At 38.0% G+C, this 22,310-nt stretch overlaps 1 protein-coding gene across 4 annotated transcripts in view; it reads right to left on the minus strand.

Annotated features, from left to right (window-relative positions):
* larp1b (La ribonucleoprotein 1B) overlaps nt 1-21,154 on the minus strand; it is a 106,042-nt gene extending 84,888 nt beyond the window's left edge. For 2 of the 4 annotated variants that reach the window (XM_039751705.1, XM_039751703.1), the window contains exon 1: nt 19,638-21,154. In XM_039751705.1, the coding sequence (XP_039607639.1) occupies nt 19,638-19,941 (304 nt within the window). In that variant the 5' untranslated portion in view covers nt 19,942-21,154. The remainder of the gene's footprint in view (nt 1-19,637) is intronic. The other 2 variants (XM_039751706.1, XM_039751704.1) reach the window with 2 other exon arrangements.
* Nucleotides 21,155-22,310: the final 1,156 nt, after the last annotated feature.

Genomic DNA, 22,310 nt, shown 5'->3' on the forward strand with positions numbered 1-22,310 from the left:
ACTGTTAACATATGAAACTGGGCCAACACAAGCACCAAAACTGATTTAGTCTAAAAAATAAGTACATAGATTATACCATGATATGTACTGTAACTGTGATCATTTTTAATTATATCTTGATATCAGTTTTTGGCCATACCATCCACTTCTACTTCACAGTGTAAAACATCTTGAGTTGCAAGAAACATCTACTGATGTGAAGTATGTCAGCAAAAAAGACATTTCTGAAGATCTACAATCAAGAATTGTTTAAATACTCAAAAAACTGAACAGGCAGGAAGCCACTACTCTCAAAAAAGGTCACTTAATGCCTGAAGTTTGCCAAAAAATCATACTGACACACCACAATTCTATTGGGAAAATGTTTTGTGGACTAATGAAACTAAGGCTGCATTGCGGAGGAACACATAACATAGTATGTTTAGTATAAAAATGGCATTGTATACCAACATGAAAACATTATCCTAGTGGTGAAGTACAGTGAAGGGGTTATCATAATTTGATGCTTCCTTGAATCCTCAGGGCATGGACAAATGACATTCAATGAGGGGAAAATGAATTCCCAAGTTTATAAAGGTAGCCAATCTGGTAATTATTCTGGAGAAGGTTTGCCAGCTGAAGCAGAGTAGAAGTTGTTGATCCAGCTCGACAATAATCCTAATCATTAAAGTAAAACTATTACTAGAAAATTCAAAGGAAGAAAATACACCTTTTGAAGTGGTCCTGTCAGAGCTCACACCTTTACCAAACAGAGATGCTGTGGAACCACTTCAAGAGAGCTGTTCACTCCCAACATCCCAAGAATATGACTGAACTGAAGCAATTTGTTAAGGAAAAATGATCCAGAATTACTCCTGAGCACTGTGCAGGTCTAATCCGAAGCTACCAGAAGCAATTAGTATAGGTTATTTCTGCCACAGGAGGTTCAACCAGTTATTAAATCCAAGGGTTCACTTACTTTTTCCACAGTACACTGTGAATGTTTGATGGGAGTATTCAATAAAGATATCGAAGATAATTGTTTTATGTTATTAGCTTAAGCATATTTTTGTTTGCCTATACTGTACTTATAACTTAGATGAAGCTTCCAAAGGGCTCACCTACTTTTTCTTGGTACTGTAGCTTCACACTCAATTATTATATTACAACACTACTTTGGAACAGGGCGGCATTTGCAAAAACTTGCTGTTTTACTTTTATTTGTACTGAGTTTAATCCTTGTGATTAGGATAATGGTGCAGTCTGTTCTAAAATTAATTCAGTAATACTGTATTTCTTTTAAATTAACTTTAGCTATAGTTGAAGGCACATAGTGTTTTTAGTGGTACATTTATTTTTCTCCAAATTAGAAGAATATTCATCATTTGTTTATTCTTTTGATTACCCTAATTTAAATTAATAAGCCAGTGAAGTATTGGCATGTGGCAGGGTGAAAACCAGCACCTCACAGAACAATGACATTTTTCAGAGAAGAATTGATTTTATGTTTTAGGAAGGGGCACAGGGTAAATTTTATGTATTATGCTAATGTCAAAAGCCACTTTTCCTATACAGGCTTTTAGAAGGAGAACTGATGTAAGGGGTCAAGAGCAGTAAGAAGGGCAGCTAGGGCCAGTTCAATGTGAGAAATATAAGAAATGTGCTTCTTTGGCAGTTAAAAAATGGGGGTAGTGTTGTGTGGTACAATGATAAAAACGAGACACGTGTAAAAATTTTCATGCCTCGTTTTTGCAGCAGTTCAGCACATTAGGAAGCCGTCTTACTTAATGTAAAAAAAGTGATTTACATGTTGTGGTAGCACGGTGAGGAGTGAGCATTTTGTTGCCTTCCGACAACTTGTAAGAGGAAACCTTATAGTCCAGGACCCAAGTTATGTGGACTTTGGAAGAAATAAGAAACAGCAGCTAGTATTTGAATGGGACTCGGGTTTAAGTATTTTAAAATCAATATTATGTGCAGTAATTTTGAATTATTTTACAACAATATGGTAATTACTAGGGAAGGCTCCGTCAACATTCATGAATGTAATAATTACCTCTTTAATTGAGATGGATAGAGTCTAGTACACATAATATACTGTAGGCATTTTTAAAAGATAAAAATTGTATAGTTTACCTTCAAGTATGTGATACCTCTAGAGAATACGATACTGGCGTGAGTGGATTTAGTATGTGTATGGAAGAATATCGTGCTTCTTTAAGTGGCATCCTACTCTCTTCCATTTTGCTATACAGAAGTTAAAGAAGTTAAGCATCAGTGTATGTGGGAGTGAAAAAATTAGTAAATTAGCATTTAACAAGTACAAAAGACTGTGAAACACCATATTGTGTCTGTGGTTCACTGTCACTGGAGAGCTTGTTGTAATCTGAGTACAGGTATATTCTCATTAACCTTTCTTTTGTATTGAAACATCAAAGTAAAGTTCTGGAATATGAAATGAGCATTACATTATCTTTCTGTTACATCTTGCATGTGGAGGAGGTAATATTTGGTTTAAATTATGAAAATGTTTTTACTCTTTCTTGACTGAAAAAGATAGTGGGTATAGAAAAGGAATGAATGGATGGCTTCTCCTCCTTCCTTATCTGAGTTATGTGTTCATGGCTATCACACAAGATGTAAAATGCAGCCGCTGCAGTATCAGGAGAGAATAAGTGGCTATGAATACAGAAACGCCCATCATTTTAATATTGGTGGTCCGTGGTAATCAACTTTTTGGAAGAGATAAGTTGGAGTAGCAGGGAACCTCCCTTTCTGCTTTGGGCATTGAACGGCAGTTTTTTTCTTCTTTTTTTTTTCCTCCTAAAGAGCAAGAAGAACATGAACATTTCATGTCCTTGATAAACATATTTTTATAGAAACTTGTCAGCCAATGTGGATTAGTATTTTAATAATAGCTTCAATCAGCTCATGGCTGTCTGTTAGGCTTTTGATAAGCTTTTTGCTAGTGTATGTCTTCACATTTTCAGCTGTGATGGAGTGTTATTGTTCATAAAAACAATGCTTTTTAACATAATAGAGCAGCACACATTACTAATTTCTCTAGTGGTATTCAGACCTTATTGTACTCCATTATTTCTGGGTGTCTACTCTGTCTAGGTCCCTACCACCTATGCCCGATACTAAACTGGTATCACACCCAACCCTTACTCTTCATCTAATAGCTGGTAATCCAAAAAGAAGACTCCACATCAGTTTCAGGCTGAGCCAGGCTGGGTTGTATGGATTACCTGACCACCTGGTGTATGCTGGCAAAAGGCACCCACAGGCCTGGCTCCAGGTTTGACTTCCAGTAAATCTATCCCAAGGTGAACTTTTTTTTTTTATTATTTTTAAATTTGAGGAAGGTAAGTCTAAAGACAAAAATTCTTGGTTTACTGGTTGATCTACATCGCTTCCCTCACTTATGGTCATGAGTTGTGGGTAATGACTGACAAAATTAAATGTGGATTCAAGCAGCAGAAATGAGATTTCTTTGCAAGGTAACTAGGCTGACACTCCCATGAGAGGGTGACAAGTTCAGCAATTCAGGAAGGCCTTAAGAGAAGAATCACCGAGTCATCTGGTTTGAGGGGAGCCAGTTGAAGTGGTTTGGATATGTTGTAAGGATCTAAGATGGTTCCTTCTAGAGCTGTCCGAGTCATGTTCTACTGGACAGAAACCCTGCAGGAAACCCAGGACATGTTAGAGGGATCATATCTCGGCTAGCTTGGGAATGCCAAGGAATTCCCCAAGAAGAGCTGGAATATGTAGCTGGGGACAGTAAAGTCTGAGCTGACCGGCTTGGCTTTCTGGCAGATAGACCCTTACCAGGAAAAATGGTTTCAGAAAATGAGATACTGTATTTCCTGGTGATACTTGTCAGAATGATTGTCACTGCCGTTTAAGGCTACTCCCACACTAACCTTGAAGTTAATGACTTTTGTGCTTTGTTTTTAAGTTATCAAATGTCCTCTTGATGCCAGTCAGTTTTGAGCGAATACATCCTGTAAACCTAACACGTTTACTTAAAAAGTTAATAGCATTTACATTATTAACATTCATAAAAGCCATTGCAGTACATCCTTATTTTGTGTGAGGGATTATTCCTAGGCTCCATGCATAGTATAAAAAACGTTACGAAATGTCCCTGAACAAGACCTTACATTGTCTTTAAGGACTCGAGTTTGCACTTTGTCATTCTTTAGAATCAGAATGAAAACAGAGCCGTCTTCAACAAAAATCATTTAGCCAGAGACAATCTACTAATGATACATAAGAAAGGCATGTCCGGGTCCTTCTGGCATACTAGTTGATGAGATGGAGCATGGAAGGCCTCTACCTCACTCATTCTCTTGCACAATACACAGTGGTGAGAGTGAGATAATGGGATGGGAAGCGTATGCCTTACTATCACTTGCCATTGAACCCTAGGGTGTCTGAAACAGAGTGAGAGGGTTTGAGGCCATGTAACTGTGTACAAAAGTATGTGTTTGTAAGAGAGCGATTCCCTTCTTGTTTCTGTTTCTTCTGGCCGTGCACACCAGGTTGAGTAAACTGAGAAAAAAAACATATGGAGGAGTGCATCTCAGTTCTTCTTGTACTGCTGTGGAAAAGACTTAAGAAAAGCTTAAGAATACAAAGTACGTGTTTTGCTCTTTCTGCTACAGTGGATTGTGCAGCGTGTGAGAGAGAGAGCATGGAAGATGTGTATCTACTACTTTCTATCAGCACTGCATTCAACAGTAAGAGAGTCCCTTTTCCTCCTTTATAAGAATAAAAATACATCTTTCTCCTTTCAGTTTTCATTTTTGTTCTATTTATGATCCTTCACCATTTCATGCAAAAATGAATTAACACGAGATTCACTAGTGTTAGCTGAGGTTCTGCAGCCGTATGATACACACCAAAACCTTTCATGGCCCAAAGATATTGCAGTTTGAATATAAAGTTTAAATATCCTCTTGATTTTCTTTTTGCTTTCCCAGGTGTTCTTGTTAACTAAGCTGGTTTACTAATGAAGACACAAATTAGTCTGAAGCTAATGTGGCTGCAGCCTTTCAGCATTCTGTATTATTTGCCCTGGCATCTACTCCACTAGTCATTAATAGCCATTATTGGTATATAATACAAACAAAGGAAATATCACAAAAGATGATCTATGGTAAAACTACAGCTATTTCTTATAAATGTCAGTTTCACACTATGCACATTTCTAAACGCAAAATAAGTGAAGAAAAACAGCCAACTAATTAGACAATTGGTAAACTTACTGACTGTTAAACTGGTTGGAACAAAAACCTGTAGCCTCAGAGGTCACCTGGGATTGAACTTAAGAATCATTGATTTTCAATACATGCTTCAGCATGGTTTGGGACTTAGTTGGGATACAGCATTTAGAGCAGTTTAATTTTCACTTATGTTCATTATTAATCCTGTACCTGCTTCCAACATGTAAAATTAAAGTAGTGTTACATTTAACAAAGCACTAAATGTCAGAAATAACAGTTTTGTTTTTGAAAGGATAACAAATGTCCTTATTCAGATGTGGGGGTTGATTATTTTTCAATCCTATTCTTGTAAAATTGATCTGTTTGCATGGAATGTTGTGTGATTTCAATAAAATCAATAAAATAAAAAAAAGTCCTTATTTAATTGAATGTTGGAGACATGGTTCAGACACTATTGCAGAATAATGATCAGTTTTTATCCCCAAATTAAATATAAATAAGCTCCAAGTTGAACTAAGCTTTCTGCATATGTCAAGTTTGTTGACCATTATATGGCAGACGTCTACAGTTCCAGTCTAACCAAGCTGTAAAATACAGCCTGTCATACTTTTATTTTAATTTCAGAACTGAGTTGAAAGAAAATTCTGCCATGGATGATGGCCAGGCAGGACTTGGATGGTTGAGGTGGGAGGAGTGTTGGTACACTAGTTTTTTCTTTTTCATGCATAATAGAAAATAAAGTAAACCCTGTATTCCTTTTAAGCTACAATACAATTTTCATTTCTAATATTTGTCAAAGATGGACATTGTGGTTTAATCAAGAGCTAAAAAAGCCTTGGACTTTTAAGGGGCTTATATCTCAAAGTAAAAGACTGCCAATAGAGTAACTGGAATAAAGAGGCTTATCATTCTTTTAGGTGTTATCTGCAGATGTCAGCTTTGGAAGGCATACACTGATAGCAAAACTGCTTTTTAAGAACAATCATATGACCTTTAGTAGATTAGTAAATGCCCTAGGCAGAGTTATGGCAGGTCTGTCATGTCAAGTCCATCTCACAGAAGTACCAAAGGATTCCCTTTTTTAAATTCCCCATCATGTAGCAGGTTTATTACGGATTACCATGGTATGCCTGGGATTACTATACAACAGTGCCCTGCAAAGTATATCTGTGAAGGGGCTGGTAGCCATACATCATCTAGCAACTGGCAATATTAAGAGACTGACTGCAGAGCTAATTTGTTCCATGGAGCAGTCTTTGTTTTTGCGGAATAAGGATGGCAAAATAGCTTGACCAATGTATGTACCCATAGTGAAAAAAAAAATATTTAGGAGAGATTTCAGCTATAATTATTTGTACAGCTGTTTTGAATCTCTCTAATATACAAAGAGGAAAAACATTTATCCACAATTTTCAGTATGTTACTTGCTACCAAAGTCCTTAAAAGCTATGGGCAATACTGTTGGGTTGGGGTGGTGTTTGTGTGTGTGAGATAGAGTGTGTGTATGTGTACACACACACATTTCTATGCAGCCAAAACATTGTGACACTGAGTTTTATTTCAATTTAGCAATAATAATTAGCTTTTTTCTTTAAGTAGATGCATTCTGAAGCAGCCCTTCGCTAATCTTTTTTATTTTTTTATTTTATTTTATTTTTTTTAACTTCAGCAGTATTTTTCAAGTGGTATAGTAATTGATAAACAGCAGTCCACCCTGACCTTTGTAGTGCCCAGAAGGAAGGACAGCCATCCTGGCTGGGATAAGAGGAAGGTTTCATACCTGTCCAGGATGCCATAATGGAAGGACTGGAAGAATGGGCTTACCAGGAGCAGGTCATTCCCCTACATGGCAGGAGGCAGTGTTTCTCAGGGCTAAACCCAATAAGGACACTCGCAGGGTTGCATGGGAAATGGAGTCCAGAAACACAATCCTGTCTGGGTCTTTGGTGACCACCAGAGGGCGATGCAGGGAAAGGACTGCCCTGGTTTCTGCACAGACTGGAAGTGTTCCAGATGACTTGGAGAGTAGATGAGAAACAGTTTCTGGGTCTAGCTTAAAAGAAAGCCAGTTATTACTAATCAAGTATTTCTTTGTAAATGTTATTCCATGTTTAGGCATATGTTATGAAGTCACTATGCAGACACCCTTCAAATATATCACAATATATCAGTGCATGCGAATTCAGTTAAGATAAAATCAATAACAAATTGAATTGGAGCATTGTGAACTGGAATCAAATAGAATATACATGTTTTATCACTTTAATTATGCAGTGCTTGTTTCTTACCAAAACTTATACTGTATGGCACAAACAAGCAAATAATAAACACAGTACAAACCTTTAAAAAAAGCTGCAAATCCATCAGATGTTCATAAAATATTTATCAAGAAGATACAAGATTAACATGCTTAACAAGTTTACTATACAGCCATTTCAAATTCTTCTTTATCTATTCTTTTTCTAATTGAAAATGCAAGCTGCTGTACTTAAAACAAGTTTGCTTTCCATCCAAACTCAGACAAGCAGGTTTCATCTTAATTAAAACACAAAATAAAAAGTCTGAATTAAAGAAGCAGTTCCTGCCATTTGTCTACTTGCACAGGACAGCTCCTCTGGCTCCTTTTTCTCAGTTTATTACACTTTCTTTAACGTAAAAACTAATATTCCAGTCTTCTTCCTCTCTCCCTGGTAAAGTCTGCTTTACTGCTCTCGGTTTACAGGAAGTTCACAGCAAAAGGACCTGCACTCGCTCAACTACCATAATACCTTGTGTGAAGGAACACTGCTACTAAATTATACTGTAAAGCTTAGAAAAAGCAGATGTTTAAAAAAATTATTTTGTGATTTTTTTGTGAAAATGGACGGATCAGCTTTACTTTGCATATTTATGTAAAAACAAAAATCCAATAATATTTTGAGTATAACAAAAAATACTTATGCCATAAAACAAATAAAATGTATTACATTTTTTATTTTTCCAAAATTCACTTTTCACTGAATTCAATACTTTGTGATAATGGTTTACGGCAGCGAAATGGAGGAGGATTTTAATAGAGACAGTATTATCATCAATGAACTGAACAGGCTTGTTGCAAGTGAAAAAGAGCAACCTCCCTAACCAATACTAGATGCTCTGTGGTGTAGGGCAGAGCATCATTACAGTTTTGTTCCACCATTTTGAGTGCATTTACCTGGGGGATCTGCACTGGCAATCGGAAGGTTGCCAGTTTGAATCCCGTAAATGCCTGAAGCAACTCTACTTCTTTGGGCACTTGAGCAAGGACCTTAACCTGCAATTGGTTCATCCTGGGTATGACATTAATCTGCATCCAGCCCTTCAAGCAGGTCCTTAAACTTACAGGAAAGAGGCAGGATTGGCACTCCAGCCACCATAAAAAAAACCTCACACTGTTCCAGTGTTGTGCTGAGGTGTCACCCGCTGCACTCGGGCCCCAATCCAGGTGGTTTGCCATGTGGTGGGTGTGGCAACACGCTATCAGCGCATGCTCCTGACCTCTCTCTCCTTTGCCTGCACAGACTGCAAAATCTTTAACTGTACCCTGTTTAACAGTTTACATGGCCACATAACTGGGTTACTCTCAGAGAAATTTACATGTGTTAACCTGGTTTCTCAGAGATCAATACTCCAGTTTCTCTAACCTGAATAAGGGTTTACATGGCATTTTAGAAACTGGTTTCTGTAAGCAATCGGGTTTATTAACACACTCATTCTAAAGTGCGGCCAAGTAAAATGTAGACTTTTCACTTGCAAAAATAGATGCAATCAAAGAAGAAGCATAATCAACATACTTTATGCTACTGCCCTTTTTCTATCTTATATCTTATACAATGAGACAAAGAGCATTTTGTGTGGAACAGAAAAAAAAACAATTTAAATATAATATAGTACCAGCATTTTGGGACTTTTGGTATTGGAAGTAATCATCAGCTATCCTCTCAAAAACCCACCCCTCACCATTCCCTCCATCACTTGCTGTTACAGGTGTGGAAAAAAGTCTGTTTCATAGATTTCACAAAATGAAAGCACACACTTTGATGTGACTGGAACCTTGCGTTGGACCCCTCACTCCCCCTTATTTGTTTGAAGCAATTGGGTTTTTACTGCTTTAAGGGAGAAGCGGTGTCTTGTGCAGAGGCGAGTAACTGTGTGGCACATCAGGGATGCTGGTGTAAAACGGGGGAATTTGAAGTTATCTATTATTGCTTCGGAACCATTTTGGTGCTAGTACTGAGGTTCGAGAGCTTGTATCAATGCCAAAGTCAACATTTTAAAACCGATCCAACACTAGTGTGGAAAGAACCTAGGCAAAATTACCTTAGGTGCTTACAGCTACTTTCCTCTGGGGACTGCCAAAGGCTACAATGCATAATGATAATGCCAGTGTCCAATATGATAAAACAGGGCCTGTCCCGGTTAGCTTCTCTGCACTTCATAAGATAAATTATCAAATATTAAAAAACACTGTTAGGAATTAGAAACTATAACAAAAACACTGCTAGTTGATAGTTGTTAGGTTCAGCATAACTGCAGAGCCTTTATGATGAGCTATGTTTTCAAGAGTAACCTGTAACATTTGGAGAGTTCTACTATTCTACTTTAGTAACAGTACATGAAATATGAGCACTTCACGCTTATCATGCTATTGCAAACCTATGAGACAGTGTTAAATGCAAAAATTAAAATTCACTGCTTAAAATATAATTTTATGCATACAAGTCCACAGAAATGATAAGGATGTGGGATGTCAAACCAACTGCCATTAAATGAATTTAAGAATTATAACAAATATGAATTACCACACTCATTTCCAATCATTTCTGAAGTTGATTAAAAGGAAATACACAAAAAAAGACAAAGATGTGAAGGGTGTTCAGATCCACTCAGTAATCATTAAGTTGATCTACATAAAAAAACAAGACTAATACTAATGATAAATGATGATAACCTTAGAGACAGTGAGATATGTAGAGAGTTCAATAGATCTGTATTTGTCCCAAGCAGGAAATTTGGCTTTTACAGAAGCTCTTTTAGTGAATACATACATACATACATACATACATACACACACACTGTGTAACATTTTATTATATATACATACACACACACACACACACTCAGATATATGCATATACCCTGTATATATAGATCGATTGATAGACTGATACACCAGAATAGCTGAAAAGGAAGAAATTTTAATAATTTCACAGTGAAGCATCATGCAGGCATATTGCCATTGGTATATGGACACACTTCTGCTGAATAATTCGCTGGCTGAAAGTACTCATTGTTAGTGTGTCAGCGAGAGAATGTTCAGCATTGTTCATAATGGCACTCAGTTTTGTTTTAATCCTCTCCTTTGCTACTACCTTCAGGGGGTCCAGAGTGAGTTCCATAATTGAGCCTACTCTTTTAAACTAACTTGATTCAGTAGGCCTCTCTTAAAAGCAATATTACCAGCCCAGTACACCACAGTGTAGAAAACTGAGCTGGATTGCACTGTATAAATACAATGTGATGTAAAAACTTGTAAATATTATGTAATTTTTATCCTCTTTTGAAACCATTACATCTCTCTATTATAAAAAGAAATCATGGAATGCAAAAGCAAGGCGACAATGCGTGATTTTCTCGGAAGTTCTCGGAAGACATTTAAAAGACCCGCGAAACAAAAGACACCTGCCATGGAGCATCATGCGGAGACCGTAAACATGAGGCTTGGTGCCAAGAGGTTGTCCCTGGGCCGTCTTGCAGGGACGTGGAACATGAAATTCTTGCAAGACACGCCCTACTTACAACAGATATCATACAAGAGCACATGCACCAAAAAACAGTCAGTTGTGTAAAAGCACATAATGCACACACATCCTGTGCTCTCAATACGTATAAAGCATATAAGGACAATACAGAGAATAGGCACCCAAAGGCACTGGAGAGAAAAAAAGGCAGATTGATTATGAAACCAGTAAAATTCTAAAGTATTGTAGCGTCCCAGCTAGGCCGAGGCCTTTTTGGTTTTAAGTGACTACTCGGTCCGACTGAGGAAGGGCGGAGTACAGCACGGAAGACTGATAGCAGGGTATATTGATTGATGCGGTAAGGGGGGGTCGAGACGCGGAGGATGAGGGATTGGAGAGGGCGCTAGAAAGTTGTGTTTGGGGTTACGAAGTCAGCGATTGTTCCAAGTAAAACTTTTGTGACACTTATATCATGTCAGTCGCTACAGTATCAAAAAAAAGATAGAAAAGATCGTATTACCGCAAAACAAAAGGTGATTAACCATCAGAACCAGGGGTAACTGAAAAAAAGAGCAGGGCAAATCGAGGTCAGAAATAAAAGGCAAAGAGTAGAGTCTTTTCGCATTCGCATCATTCTTATGCACAAAACATGGATTTACACAAGAATAGACCATACGCTATGAGAATCTGTGGTCCCGCAACAGTTAAAGCAACAACAAGTTGAATTTCAAAGAATACACAATTTGGTCTGGTGTATATTGATGATCACGGAGAAGTGATGCAAAAAGAAAGGCAATGTATATATTCCGGGAAAAACATTACACACCAAAGGGGATCGTGATATGCCATTCGTATTAAAATGTTTACAGTTTACTGTGAGAATAGCTTTTGCTATGACAATCAAATCACAGGGACAAACATTAGAAAAAGCCAGCTTATTTATTAGAGAAACAAACAATATTCACTCACGGGTAGTTATACGTTGCATTGTCACAATGTGTCTCCAAAAAACATTGTTTTTAATGAAGCTTTAAAGTAAAAGTGCAAATAATGAAATTGAAACAATTCCAAAGAAAAAAAAATTAAAATTGTACAGTGCACCTGGAAAGTATTCACAGCGAATCACTTTTTCCACATTTTGTTATGTTACAGCCTTATTCCAAAATGGATTAAATTCATTTTTTTCCTCAGACTTCTACACGCAACACCCCATAATGACAACGTGAAAAAAGTTTACTTGGGGTTTTTGCAAATTTATTAAAAATAAAAAAACTGAGAAATCACATGTACATAAGTATTCACAGCCTTTGCTCAATACATTGTCGATGTACCTTTGGCAGCAATTACAGCCTCAAGTCTTTTTGAATATGATGTCACAAGCTTGGCACACCTATCCTTGGCCAGTTTCGCCCATTCCTCTTTGCAGCACCTCTCAAGCTCCATCAGGTTGGATGGGAAGCGTCGGTGCACAGCCATTTTAAGACCTCTCCAGAGATGTTCAAACAGATTCAAGTTTGGGATCTGGCTGGGCCACTCAAGGACATTCACAGAGTTGTCCTGAAGCCACTCCTTTGATATCTTGGCTGTGTGTTTAGGGTTGTTGTCCTGCTGAAAGATGAACCGTCGCCCCAGTCTGAGGTCAAGAGCACTCTGGAGCAGGTTTTCATCCAGGATGTCTCTGTACATTGCTGCAGTCATCTTTCCCTTTGTCCTGACTAGTCTCCCAGTTCCTGTCACTGAAAAACGTCCCCACAGCATGATGCTGCCACCACCATGCTTCACTGTAGGGATGGTATTGGCCTGGTGATGAGCGGTGCCTGGTTTCCTCCAAAGTACATTTTGGAATAAGGCTGTAACATAGCAAAATGTGGAAAAAGTGATGCGCTATGAAAACTTTCCGGATGCACTGTATATCCGATTAACCAAACACAGGGGTTGGCGAGCGAAGCGAGCAGGGGTGAAGCGCCCTAGTAATCTAAAAAGAATACCTATTAAATTATTGTTAAGATCAGTTCCAAAGTTAAGTTGCCAGCAGTTTATGAACTGAAATAAACAACTACTGTACTTTAGAATTGTATAGACCTATCTGAACCTAAGGGCAATAGTGATAAGTTTGTAGATTCCTTTCCCAAGAAAATAGTTGATGTGGGGGCAGAGCTTTATTAATCATTAAGCTGCCAAGTACCAACAGGGCTAAACAAATGTTATTAGTAAAAGCTGCAATATGTGAAACATTTAAAATGCCAAAGTTTGTATTAAGATTAGAACTCTCATCTCCACTTTATTTAATACGTGCCTTTCACAATGCTGTTGACCATCTTAAAAGGTAAAGGGAAACATGAGTGTTATAGGTTTGATCCTGGTTGAAAGACAAAAAAAAAAGTGGCTCACTTGGAGGAATCATATATACTAATCTTCTGCATTTCACTTAATATTCTGTGCAGTCCACTTTTAAGTTGTGGTTGCAGCAGCAGGCAAGCTACACAAGCAAAAATAATAATGATGATTTTATAATTTATTACTAGAATGCATGTCACAAGGGTGTTATCTTGGAACTGTCCTTCAGAGAAAATGAGTTTCAGTTGAATATGCTTAAAACACGTTTCATGTTCAGTTATTAATCCAGTTTTGTTTTTTTAATTAAAATTAGATGTATCATACACTGATCATCTGATTGATCACTCAAAGTATATTAATGAGAAGAGTGTCAGTGGTTATAAGACTCAAGACTGAGGAAACCTGGCTTGTATGCTTTTGCGCCAAACCAGAGGCAATGATGGGGATACTAGTGTGACATTTTCTTTTTTCTTATTACTTCCATGGTACAGTAGCCACAGATTGCAATAGAAAAAGGCTCAAAGCAAACAAACTGAATCCAGCATGGAAAAATTCAGCTCCACCAAAAAGTTGTCACCAACACACCCAAAATTTAGATCTATGCAATACTGAAAAAAATATAATCTTGTTTTTTAGTGAAATACAACCAATTAGAAGAACATCATCTCCACCTGATGTGACTGCTGCCTAGCTTGTTTGGTTTGAGAGAAATTTTATTTGTCAGCAAGTTATCTTAAATTAAACCCTAAAATGTGTTGCTTATGCCGCCTATGCTCTGGGAATGCTATGTTTCCACACATGAAACAAACTGCCCTAATGTGGATATACTTGATTGACTCACAATTATAATCACTAACATGGAATAAACACCCAAGACTAATTTATGACATACTGATCATGCAGAGAATCTAAAGCAAAAGTATGAAAATGAACACAAATGTCTAAGATTAATGTTTGTACTAAACCATATTCAGGTGTCTGGAGACTTTGAGCACAACTGGCTCAATAATCACCAAAGGAACCCGCCTCACATTGCCCAAATCCTGCCTTAAAAATAAAACATAACACAAACTCCGTAACAGAGTTAAAGGAGGAGACGTGTAGTGGTATGCTCTTGACAAACCATCAGCCACCTTTAAACATCCAAATGTTAGAAGCGGAAAGTGAAAATATGCATTAGGCATGTGTCATGAGTCAAGTCTATATAGACAGACAGATCAAGATCATAATAATAATAACAACACACACAAGTTCAAGATCTGAACGAATTTTGTTTCTGATGTTTGCAACCCAAAATTGTAAGCTATTTTGAATATGCACTGAAATATCTATAAAATGTATAATGTTTTATTACCCATTTTATGGAAAATATTTCAAAAATAGTAAAATATTCTAGTGAAGTAAAATTTATTGTACTTTAAATAAAGTACAAATAATTTAAATTACATTTTGCACGAAGGATAAGTAAGGAAAAACAGCTTTATGCTTAAAAAATTTTTGTAGTTTGTGATAATGATAAAGTGCCTCACGGATTTAGAAAAAGCGTAAGGATGGCATGAAAATCCACTTCCATCTGACAAGTCTAAGATATGTGTTGTTTCTGCTGAGGAATTACTCAAGAGTGTTGATTAGCCCTCCTAGCATCTATATTACCTGAGATGACAATGCTGCAATGCATAAATGGGATGCTGGGAACTAACTATATGCAGCAGGTTCTATGACTTAGCTAAACAGCCAATCTAGCCACTTACCTGCATGAAAGTAGAAAATGATTAAAAATGGTGACAAAGTACATTCTGTGAAGCACTATGCCTCAGCATTAGTTATAACTGCTACTTAAGTTAAAAATGGAAGTTGGTATATGAAAGACAATTGAAATTAAACTGAATTCAACAGCCCCTATGTAGCTGTGTATGAATATAAACAGGTGCTATATGATTAGCAATTTATAAACATGCTACCAGGGAACACAAGTATTGATCGATAGTAAAAAGGTGTGTAAGAGGGTAGTATACAATTCCCCTTTTTTTTTTTTTATTGTGCTTGCTTACCCCTGGGGGTGGGCGCTGGGCACACGTTATCTCACGACTCAGCAGCTCAAAGGGCGTCGGGGTGCCCATTCGTTAGAGAAAGCTATTTTATTTAAAGAGATGGTATATAGAAGAGTATGCATGGGGCAGGAGGAAGACTGTTTGGTCTTTAGTTATTATAGAGAGAAAAATCAGTTACTTGAGTATTTCACTACGACGGTCTATTTTAAATACCAATGAATAATAAAACATAGTAAAAAGTAAAACTAAAAAAGTAAAATGTAATAAAAATATAAAATACATTAACGCCTCATCACAAACAATATTATGAATTACTTTATCTTCTAAATTACATTCTATAAACATTGCTTTTTTGCATTTCTGTTTGCATATTGTTCGGGATATTTTTCTCTTTCTCGTTTATTGGACAGTTCTCTTAGTTCTTGATTTTTATTATATGCAGCTCTTTTTTGTTCATTTTCTTTTTTACGATGTTAATTATCAACTCTTGTCACTGTTTTTCTATCACAATCTAAAATTTGACATTCTTGAATAGATAATTTGCTTTTTTGCCTTGCTGTTATAACCAACTGCGTTGAAAAGCAAGTTAGCACTGAGAGTGTCATGAGGTGGGACAGACAGAGGATTTGTGCAGCAAGAATAATGATTGGGTGAGCTGTGTGGAGGGGAGTGGTCAAGGCTGATTAAACATAGTCACGACGAAAAACTTTTTTTAATAGAGAGAAAAAAGTCTAATTTTAGCTTTTACCTTGATACTTGTAATACTTAATTTAAAATTCAAAACCAATGTCATTCATCTTTTGATTTATCAATATTTTAAACTTATGTTGTTTTCTAGTAATCATTTATTTATTTGAAGGCTTGCTATTATCTTCATTATCATGAAATTTCTGAAGAACTAAAAAGAACTAAACAGGTCATGCTATCCACTGTTGAATCATCTTCCTCACCCATCCGTCTTTCTGAGCAGATCTGGCAATGAATGCCACATAGTAAGGACAAATTAAGATGTAAATCCTCTAATACAGAAAATCATTGACAATATGAATATTGGAGGAGTTCAATAGCCTTTTGTGTGGGCTGGCATATTTATCAAAACTGGCTAGACACAAGCAACACTGCTTGTATTTGCTTATGCACTAGCAATGTGATCATACCACGTTTCCCTATCAAAATATATTCCATAAAAATGTGTGTGGCCTGGATAGTACAGGAAAGTTTTCAACCAGGTTACACAAGGCTCAAGGAATTTCCAATTGCAGAAATCTGTACTAGATATTCTGAATATCTTTTTATGTGCTGGGCCAGTTTTTCTGTTGTATTTTTTAACTTGGAATAACAGCAAGTTTCTAAATTTCAGTATCGTAACTTAGATTCCTTCAGTACACATCAATACAAGCATTAAAAGTCATATAACCCAAGTTTATACACAAGATATCAATAGCACCAACTAAATAATTAAAATCCATTTCAATGTCTCAATCACCTTTGGTAGTGAGTAACGCATAGAACTTTGACACAGTGAATTTATATGAATATTGTACTTTTAATTATTTCTGCTTAGTGTTCAACTAATGTAAACATTTAAATTCATTTAGTATTTTTATTTATCAATAAGGGAAGCACATCACTAAATTTTTTGATTTGTTCCTTGATTTCTGACTGTGCACAAGTAAGATATCTGGGGTAAATATGACTTCTGGTGGTGACTAAATGTTTAAATTAAATAAGGGGGATATGCAGTAACTACAGGGGAATAAAACTAAAGAGTCACAGCATGAAGTTATGGGAAAGAGTAGTGGAAGCTAGGTTAAGAAGTGAGGTGATGATTACTGAGCAGCAGTATGGTTTCATGCCAAGAAAGAGCACCACAGATGTGATGTTTGCTCTGAGGGTATTGATGGTGAAGTTTAGAGAAGGCCAGAAGGAGTTGCATTGTGTCTTTATGGACCTGGAGAAAGCATATGACAGGGTGCCTCGAGAGGAGTTGTGGTATTGTATGAGGATGTCGGAAGTGGCCGAGAGGTACATAAGAGTTGTACAGGATATGTACGAGGGAAGTGTGACAGTGGTGAGGTCTGTGATAGGAGCGATGGATGCATTCAAAGTGAAGGCGGGATTACATCAGGGATCAGCTCTGAGCCCTTTCTTATTTGCAATGGTGATGGATAGGTTGACAGATGAGATTAGACAGGAGACCCCGTGGACTACAATGTTTGCTGATGACATTGTGAGGTGTAGCGATAGTAGGGAGCAGGTTGAGGAGACCCTGCAGAGGTGGAGATATGCTCTAGAGAGGAGAGGAATGAAGGTTAGTAGGAACAAGACAGAATACATGTGTGCAAATGAGAGGGATGTCAGTGGAATGGTGAGGATGCAGGGAGTACAGTTGGCGAAGGAGGATGAGTTTAAATACTTGGGATGAACAATACAGAGTAATGGGGATTGTGGAAGAGAGGTGAAGAAGAGAGTGCTGGAAGGGTGGAATGGGTGGAGAAGAGTGTCAGGAGTAATTAGTGACAGTTCTGTAAAGTTTCACACTTTATTAATACAACACTGAAAAATTTTATATACACATTTAGACGTGTTTCTGTTTAACGCCTTTATTTTAATGATATTTGTAAGTGGAATTAATTGAATATTGTGAAGGAACGTGTTAAAATTTCAGCGCTATTCCTAATGAAACTTGTAAAGACCCAAGTACTTTAAAGTATATGATATCTCTGCTCGCTTATTATTTCACACTAGCCCCTATTTATTTTATCAAGTGCTGGAGTAAAAGGAATCAGGAGGAAGTGTATAGGTGAGAAGCACATGATTGCCATCAGCAAAAATGGAAAAATGACTTGATAAAAACTACTGAAAATACAGATTAGTATTAAGATCCTTGTAAAGTACAATCAAAACCAGGTATAAGAAATGTCAACTTAGATCCCTTTTTCTGCCTGTAACAAAAATAAGCTTTAAATCTTAGACAATTAAAGTTGACAGGCAGTCTCGATCAATATCATAAAAACAGATGAAAGTGAAATGCATGCTGTAAAAAAGTTAAATTTCAGCTGTTAATCATGAAGGCCTTATACCTGTAGTGAGCAGGTGGTGGGCATGGAAAACAATCCCTGTCTTAACATCTGACGAAGGCACAGTTTGATAGCTAAATTTAAAAGACAAAATCGTAAAGGGCTTAAATGCCACTTCCAACCCTACTCTCACTTAACAGGCCAGCTTCTAGATATATTATCTCTGTAAGCCATGTTTGAAGCATCTGTACAAAGTGCACAGCAAATGGTATCGAGTGAAATTTGTTAAATAAAACAACAAATGACTTTCAAGTTAAAATATTATAAAAATCTCTTTACGGGATACGACATTAAAAGTACATTCATGTTATGGTATTTCTTTTTGACTGGCTGTCGGTGTTGCCCACATTTTGAAGCTGCAGAGGTCAGCACTACTCGAGCAAGTCTGCAACCTGATCGGTGGGGGTGGACTGAATGTGCAGCAGTCAGCAGATCTGCCTCGTCCGATCAACTAATTCACGATGACAATACAAATTTCAGTAACAATGCCTCCTATAATGACCAAGTGACACAGGAAGCACATTGAAAAAGTTAACAATTGTTAAGTGACTTAATAAAAAAATAATCAAGAATACGGAGTATGGAGAACCAACGGCAAATGTATGTTTGAAAATAAAAAACAAAACAGAAAAAACGTTTTAACCAAAACAGACGTTACAACCAAGTAACCTAACAGTTCTCTGGGGCGGTCTTTCGTCTCCAAACCAAAGCGAACATTGGACACTCCAACGCCCCGCCCTCACACCCCGCCCCCTTACTTTAGGTCCTAATCTGGCGTTAATGCTTATTGTAAGGCAAGGCGTTGCTAAAAATAGAGTTAATCCCGACAAAGTTTAATTTTTAAATTACCCACAACTAAACTTCATGTCTGAAGTCCGATCAATAAAAAAAGAACCAAAACAAAAAAAAATTCTGAAACCAAGTATTTAAAAAGACATCGGTGTCTCGTCCCAAGAGAAAAACCACGCCCCTCCGCTCTGATTTGCCTAAGCATATAGCCATGTATGTAAATATCTATGATGAATGACACCTACACATATGGTCACGACTTCACCTTGGAGCTTGTCAAGTGTTTTGAATAAACTTTACGAATAGAAAATGTGCACAAAAACAAACAAAAATCTGAGCGTTGTCACACTCCTAGACAAAAAAAGACAGTAGCCAAAGATCGCTCTAATCAAATTAATGAAGCCCACCAACCTGAATCCTGGGCGTTGTCATGGATGGTACTGTTCACCGGAGAAGTGCTCTTTTTAGTCCATGGGTTCACTTTGGGCGGTGGAGCCTCTATAACCTTTTTCTTGGGCGAATCTGCTGGCGCACGCTGGTTGTTTTCCTTGTTACTATTGTCCAGTCCCTCGTTGAAGATTTCGATTCGAGTTTCGGGCACATCCAGTGGCTTCGGTGCCCCAGAGATCAGTCGTGTTTGTGGACTGACTGTGCTAGATTGCTCTACTCTGTCTCCCGCAGTAACTTCCGCGGTGGACAAGACGTCCGTGGACATGGCTTGCAAGAAAAGTGAAACACGCAGACCGGTGTATTATTGTTCCTGATGACGGTGGGTGGGATAAAACAAAACAATGCAGCGGAAACAACCAGTGGACGCCGGACAGCCTTAATTCTCTCGCGTGGGGATTTAGAAACAGGCAAGTTAAAAGAACTGCCTAGTCACTCACTCCCCAAGGACGAAAGCTTTTCACGAAAAAGCAAACATATCGCACAGGGGGGTGTGATCGATCGCCGCCTGGCCACAAACAACTGCTGCCCCTAGCGAAAGAGGAGTCGAGTGGGAAAGAGTCGCAGGAAGCATGTGTTTGCGAAACTGACGTGGCCTTGGTGCCCAGCGGAGCCGAACCAGTAGCTGTTAACTTCTAATGGGCGCAGATGCGGTTTGGCAGGAGCCTCGCTCTCCTTGTCTCACGGTGCTGCAGTGGCGCCATCCACCTACTCGCCGAGCTCGTGAGGGTAGTCGCCTTTTTTGCGTGGCCAATCGTCCGTGTAAACTCAATCTTCAGGTCGTCAAATCTTCCTTTTTAATAGTTATTGCAACCACGACGCGAGTTTTTTTTCCTGTTGTGGGTCAAGGTGTAAGAAAAAGTACTGCCAATGTTGAAAAATAAAATCCAACTACGGTTTAAATCCTCGTCCCGAACCTCCTCCTCCTCTTGCGCATCTGCATCAGTTAGATGTGTGCCATGCGCCGCCACCGTCAGGGGCAGCGAGCAAGCGTCTCTGTCCCTCGACTAATAAGGTAATCACAATAATAAAAACTACAGTCAGCAAGCTCCGACCTCTCGGTACATCACCTCTTCCTGGTTACGCGGTGCAACTGCAACACATGTGCCCTGTCAGATTGTCTCTAGTGAACATCACCACGAGAGCAGTGGTGTACGAAGACTGTTAGAGCAAGTTAGAGCTATCTTGACGAGCAGAATAAACTCTTCCCGACGACGTACAATATGGAAGACTGTGCCGTCCAAATTGGAAAGATCACCAAGTCGCCTTAACGGTGCCAGCGGCCGCGCAGCTCATAGCAGTGCCAGCTGAGTGGCGATATAGTATGTAGTTGCGCCCAGCATAAAGAAAACAACTCAGCTATCTCTTCTTCCGTCGTAGATTTCTTGCCATTCGTCTTCCGCTGGACTGCACATGCTTCTCTCCTACCAACACCTACAAGAAAAGCAGCAAAAGTCGTTTTGCGCACGCGCTCAACTAACAGCCCTCTACCCCTGACCTTCCGCCTGCTATCATGTGCGCATGCTTGAAAGACACTGCTGACGATACTCAAGAGAACAGATGCCTCATGGGAGTGGGCCTCCACGCGTGAAATACGGCACTCCTGCAGTCGTGGTAGAGCCGAAATGGTGGTTAGATGTCGTAACGTAGTGATTAACAACAACATGTAAACAAGCAACAAAAATAGATCTATCAAAGATTTCAAAAAGAAAAAAGTGATAAACTAATGAGTTACTATTTCTAAAAAGTTTTTTCGATGGACTATTGCAAAAATGTTTGTCGTTCATTTAATGCTTATTTTGACATAATTCCTTTAATAAAACGTTAAGACACTAAGCTGTAGTAGTAGTACACAAATAATAGTAACTAAGATGAGCTAGTTTAAATGTTTTAAAATTAATTCAGTTAATATCTAGACAGCATAAGAAGTTTTGCTTTGATACCTTATAGCACTCAAACCTCAGTTCTCCTGGCACCCTATCATCATTATGTGCAGTACACTCCCGACATGAATGACACATGTAGATAACTCAGGAGACGGCAAGCTTCACTGACTACATTTTCCTATATAGTTTGTTGCCTACATTTTGTTATATGTTTTCCGTGTCTCATTTTTAATTTAATGGTGAATTGTACTAGTCTTCCTTTTTTCCTTAGATATCCATCATACAACAGGTCTTTTCGATCGCCTGTTCGTTTCTTAATCATACAGGGTTAAATAATCCATTTTAGCAATCGGTTATAAACAGTAAAACGAAAATAACATGTTAAAATAATTATATAAGGGCAGGGGAATATTAACTATACAATACATGATATTTTTTGATGATTCTGCACTTTGGGGAGAATACATTAATGGTATACTGTACGGCACAGTATAGGAGTACAGTATTGTTTCTTGGTGCAGAAATAATCGTCTACAACTTAACATTAACAGAATCAAGAAACTGGTTGCTGGCATTCGCCACACCAAAGAACCTCTACACCTCCTCACTATTCTGGGAGTGAATGTGGAGGTACTTCACTGCTTCAGATACTTGGGTGGCATACTAATGACAGGCTGGACTGGTCTTATAACACAGGGGAACCATATAATAGAAGGGCAGAGTGGACTGTGCTTTCTTAAGAGACTTTTAA

The sequence above is a fragment of the Polypterus senegalus genome, chromosome 4 (genome assembly GCF_016835505.1).
Source record: "Polypterus senegalus isolate Bchr_013 chromosome 4, ASM1683550v1, whole genome shotgun sequence".
Taxonomy (NCBI): Eukaryota; Metazoa; Chordata; class Cladistia; order Polypteriformes; family Polypteridae; genus Polypterus; species Polypterus senegalus.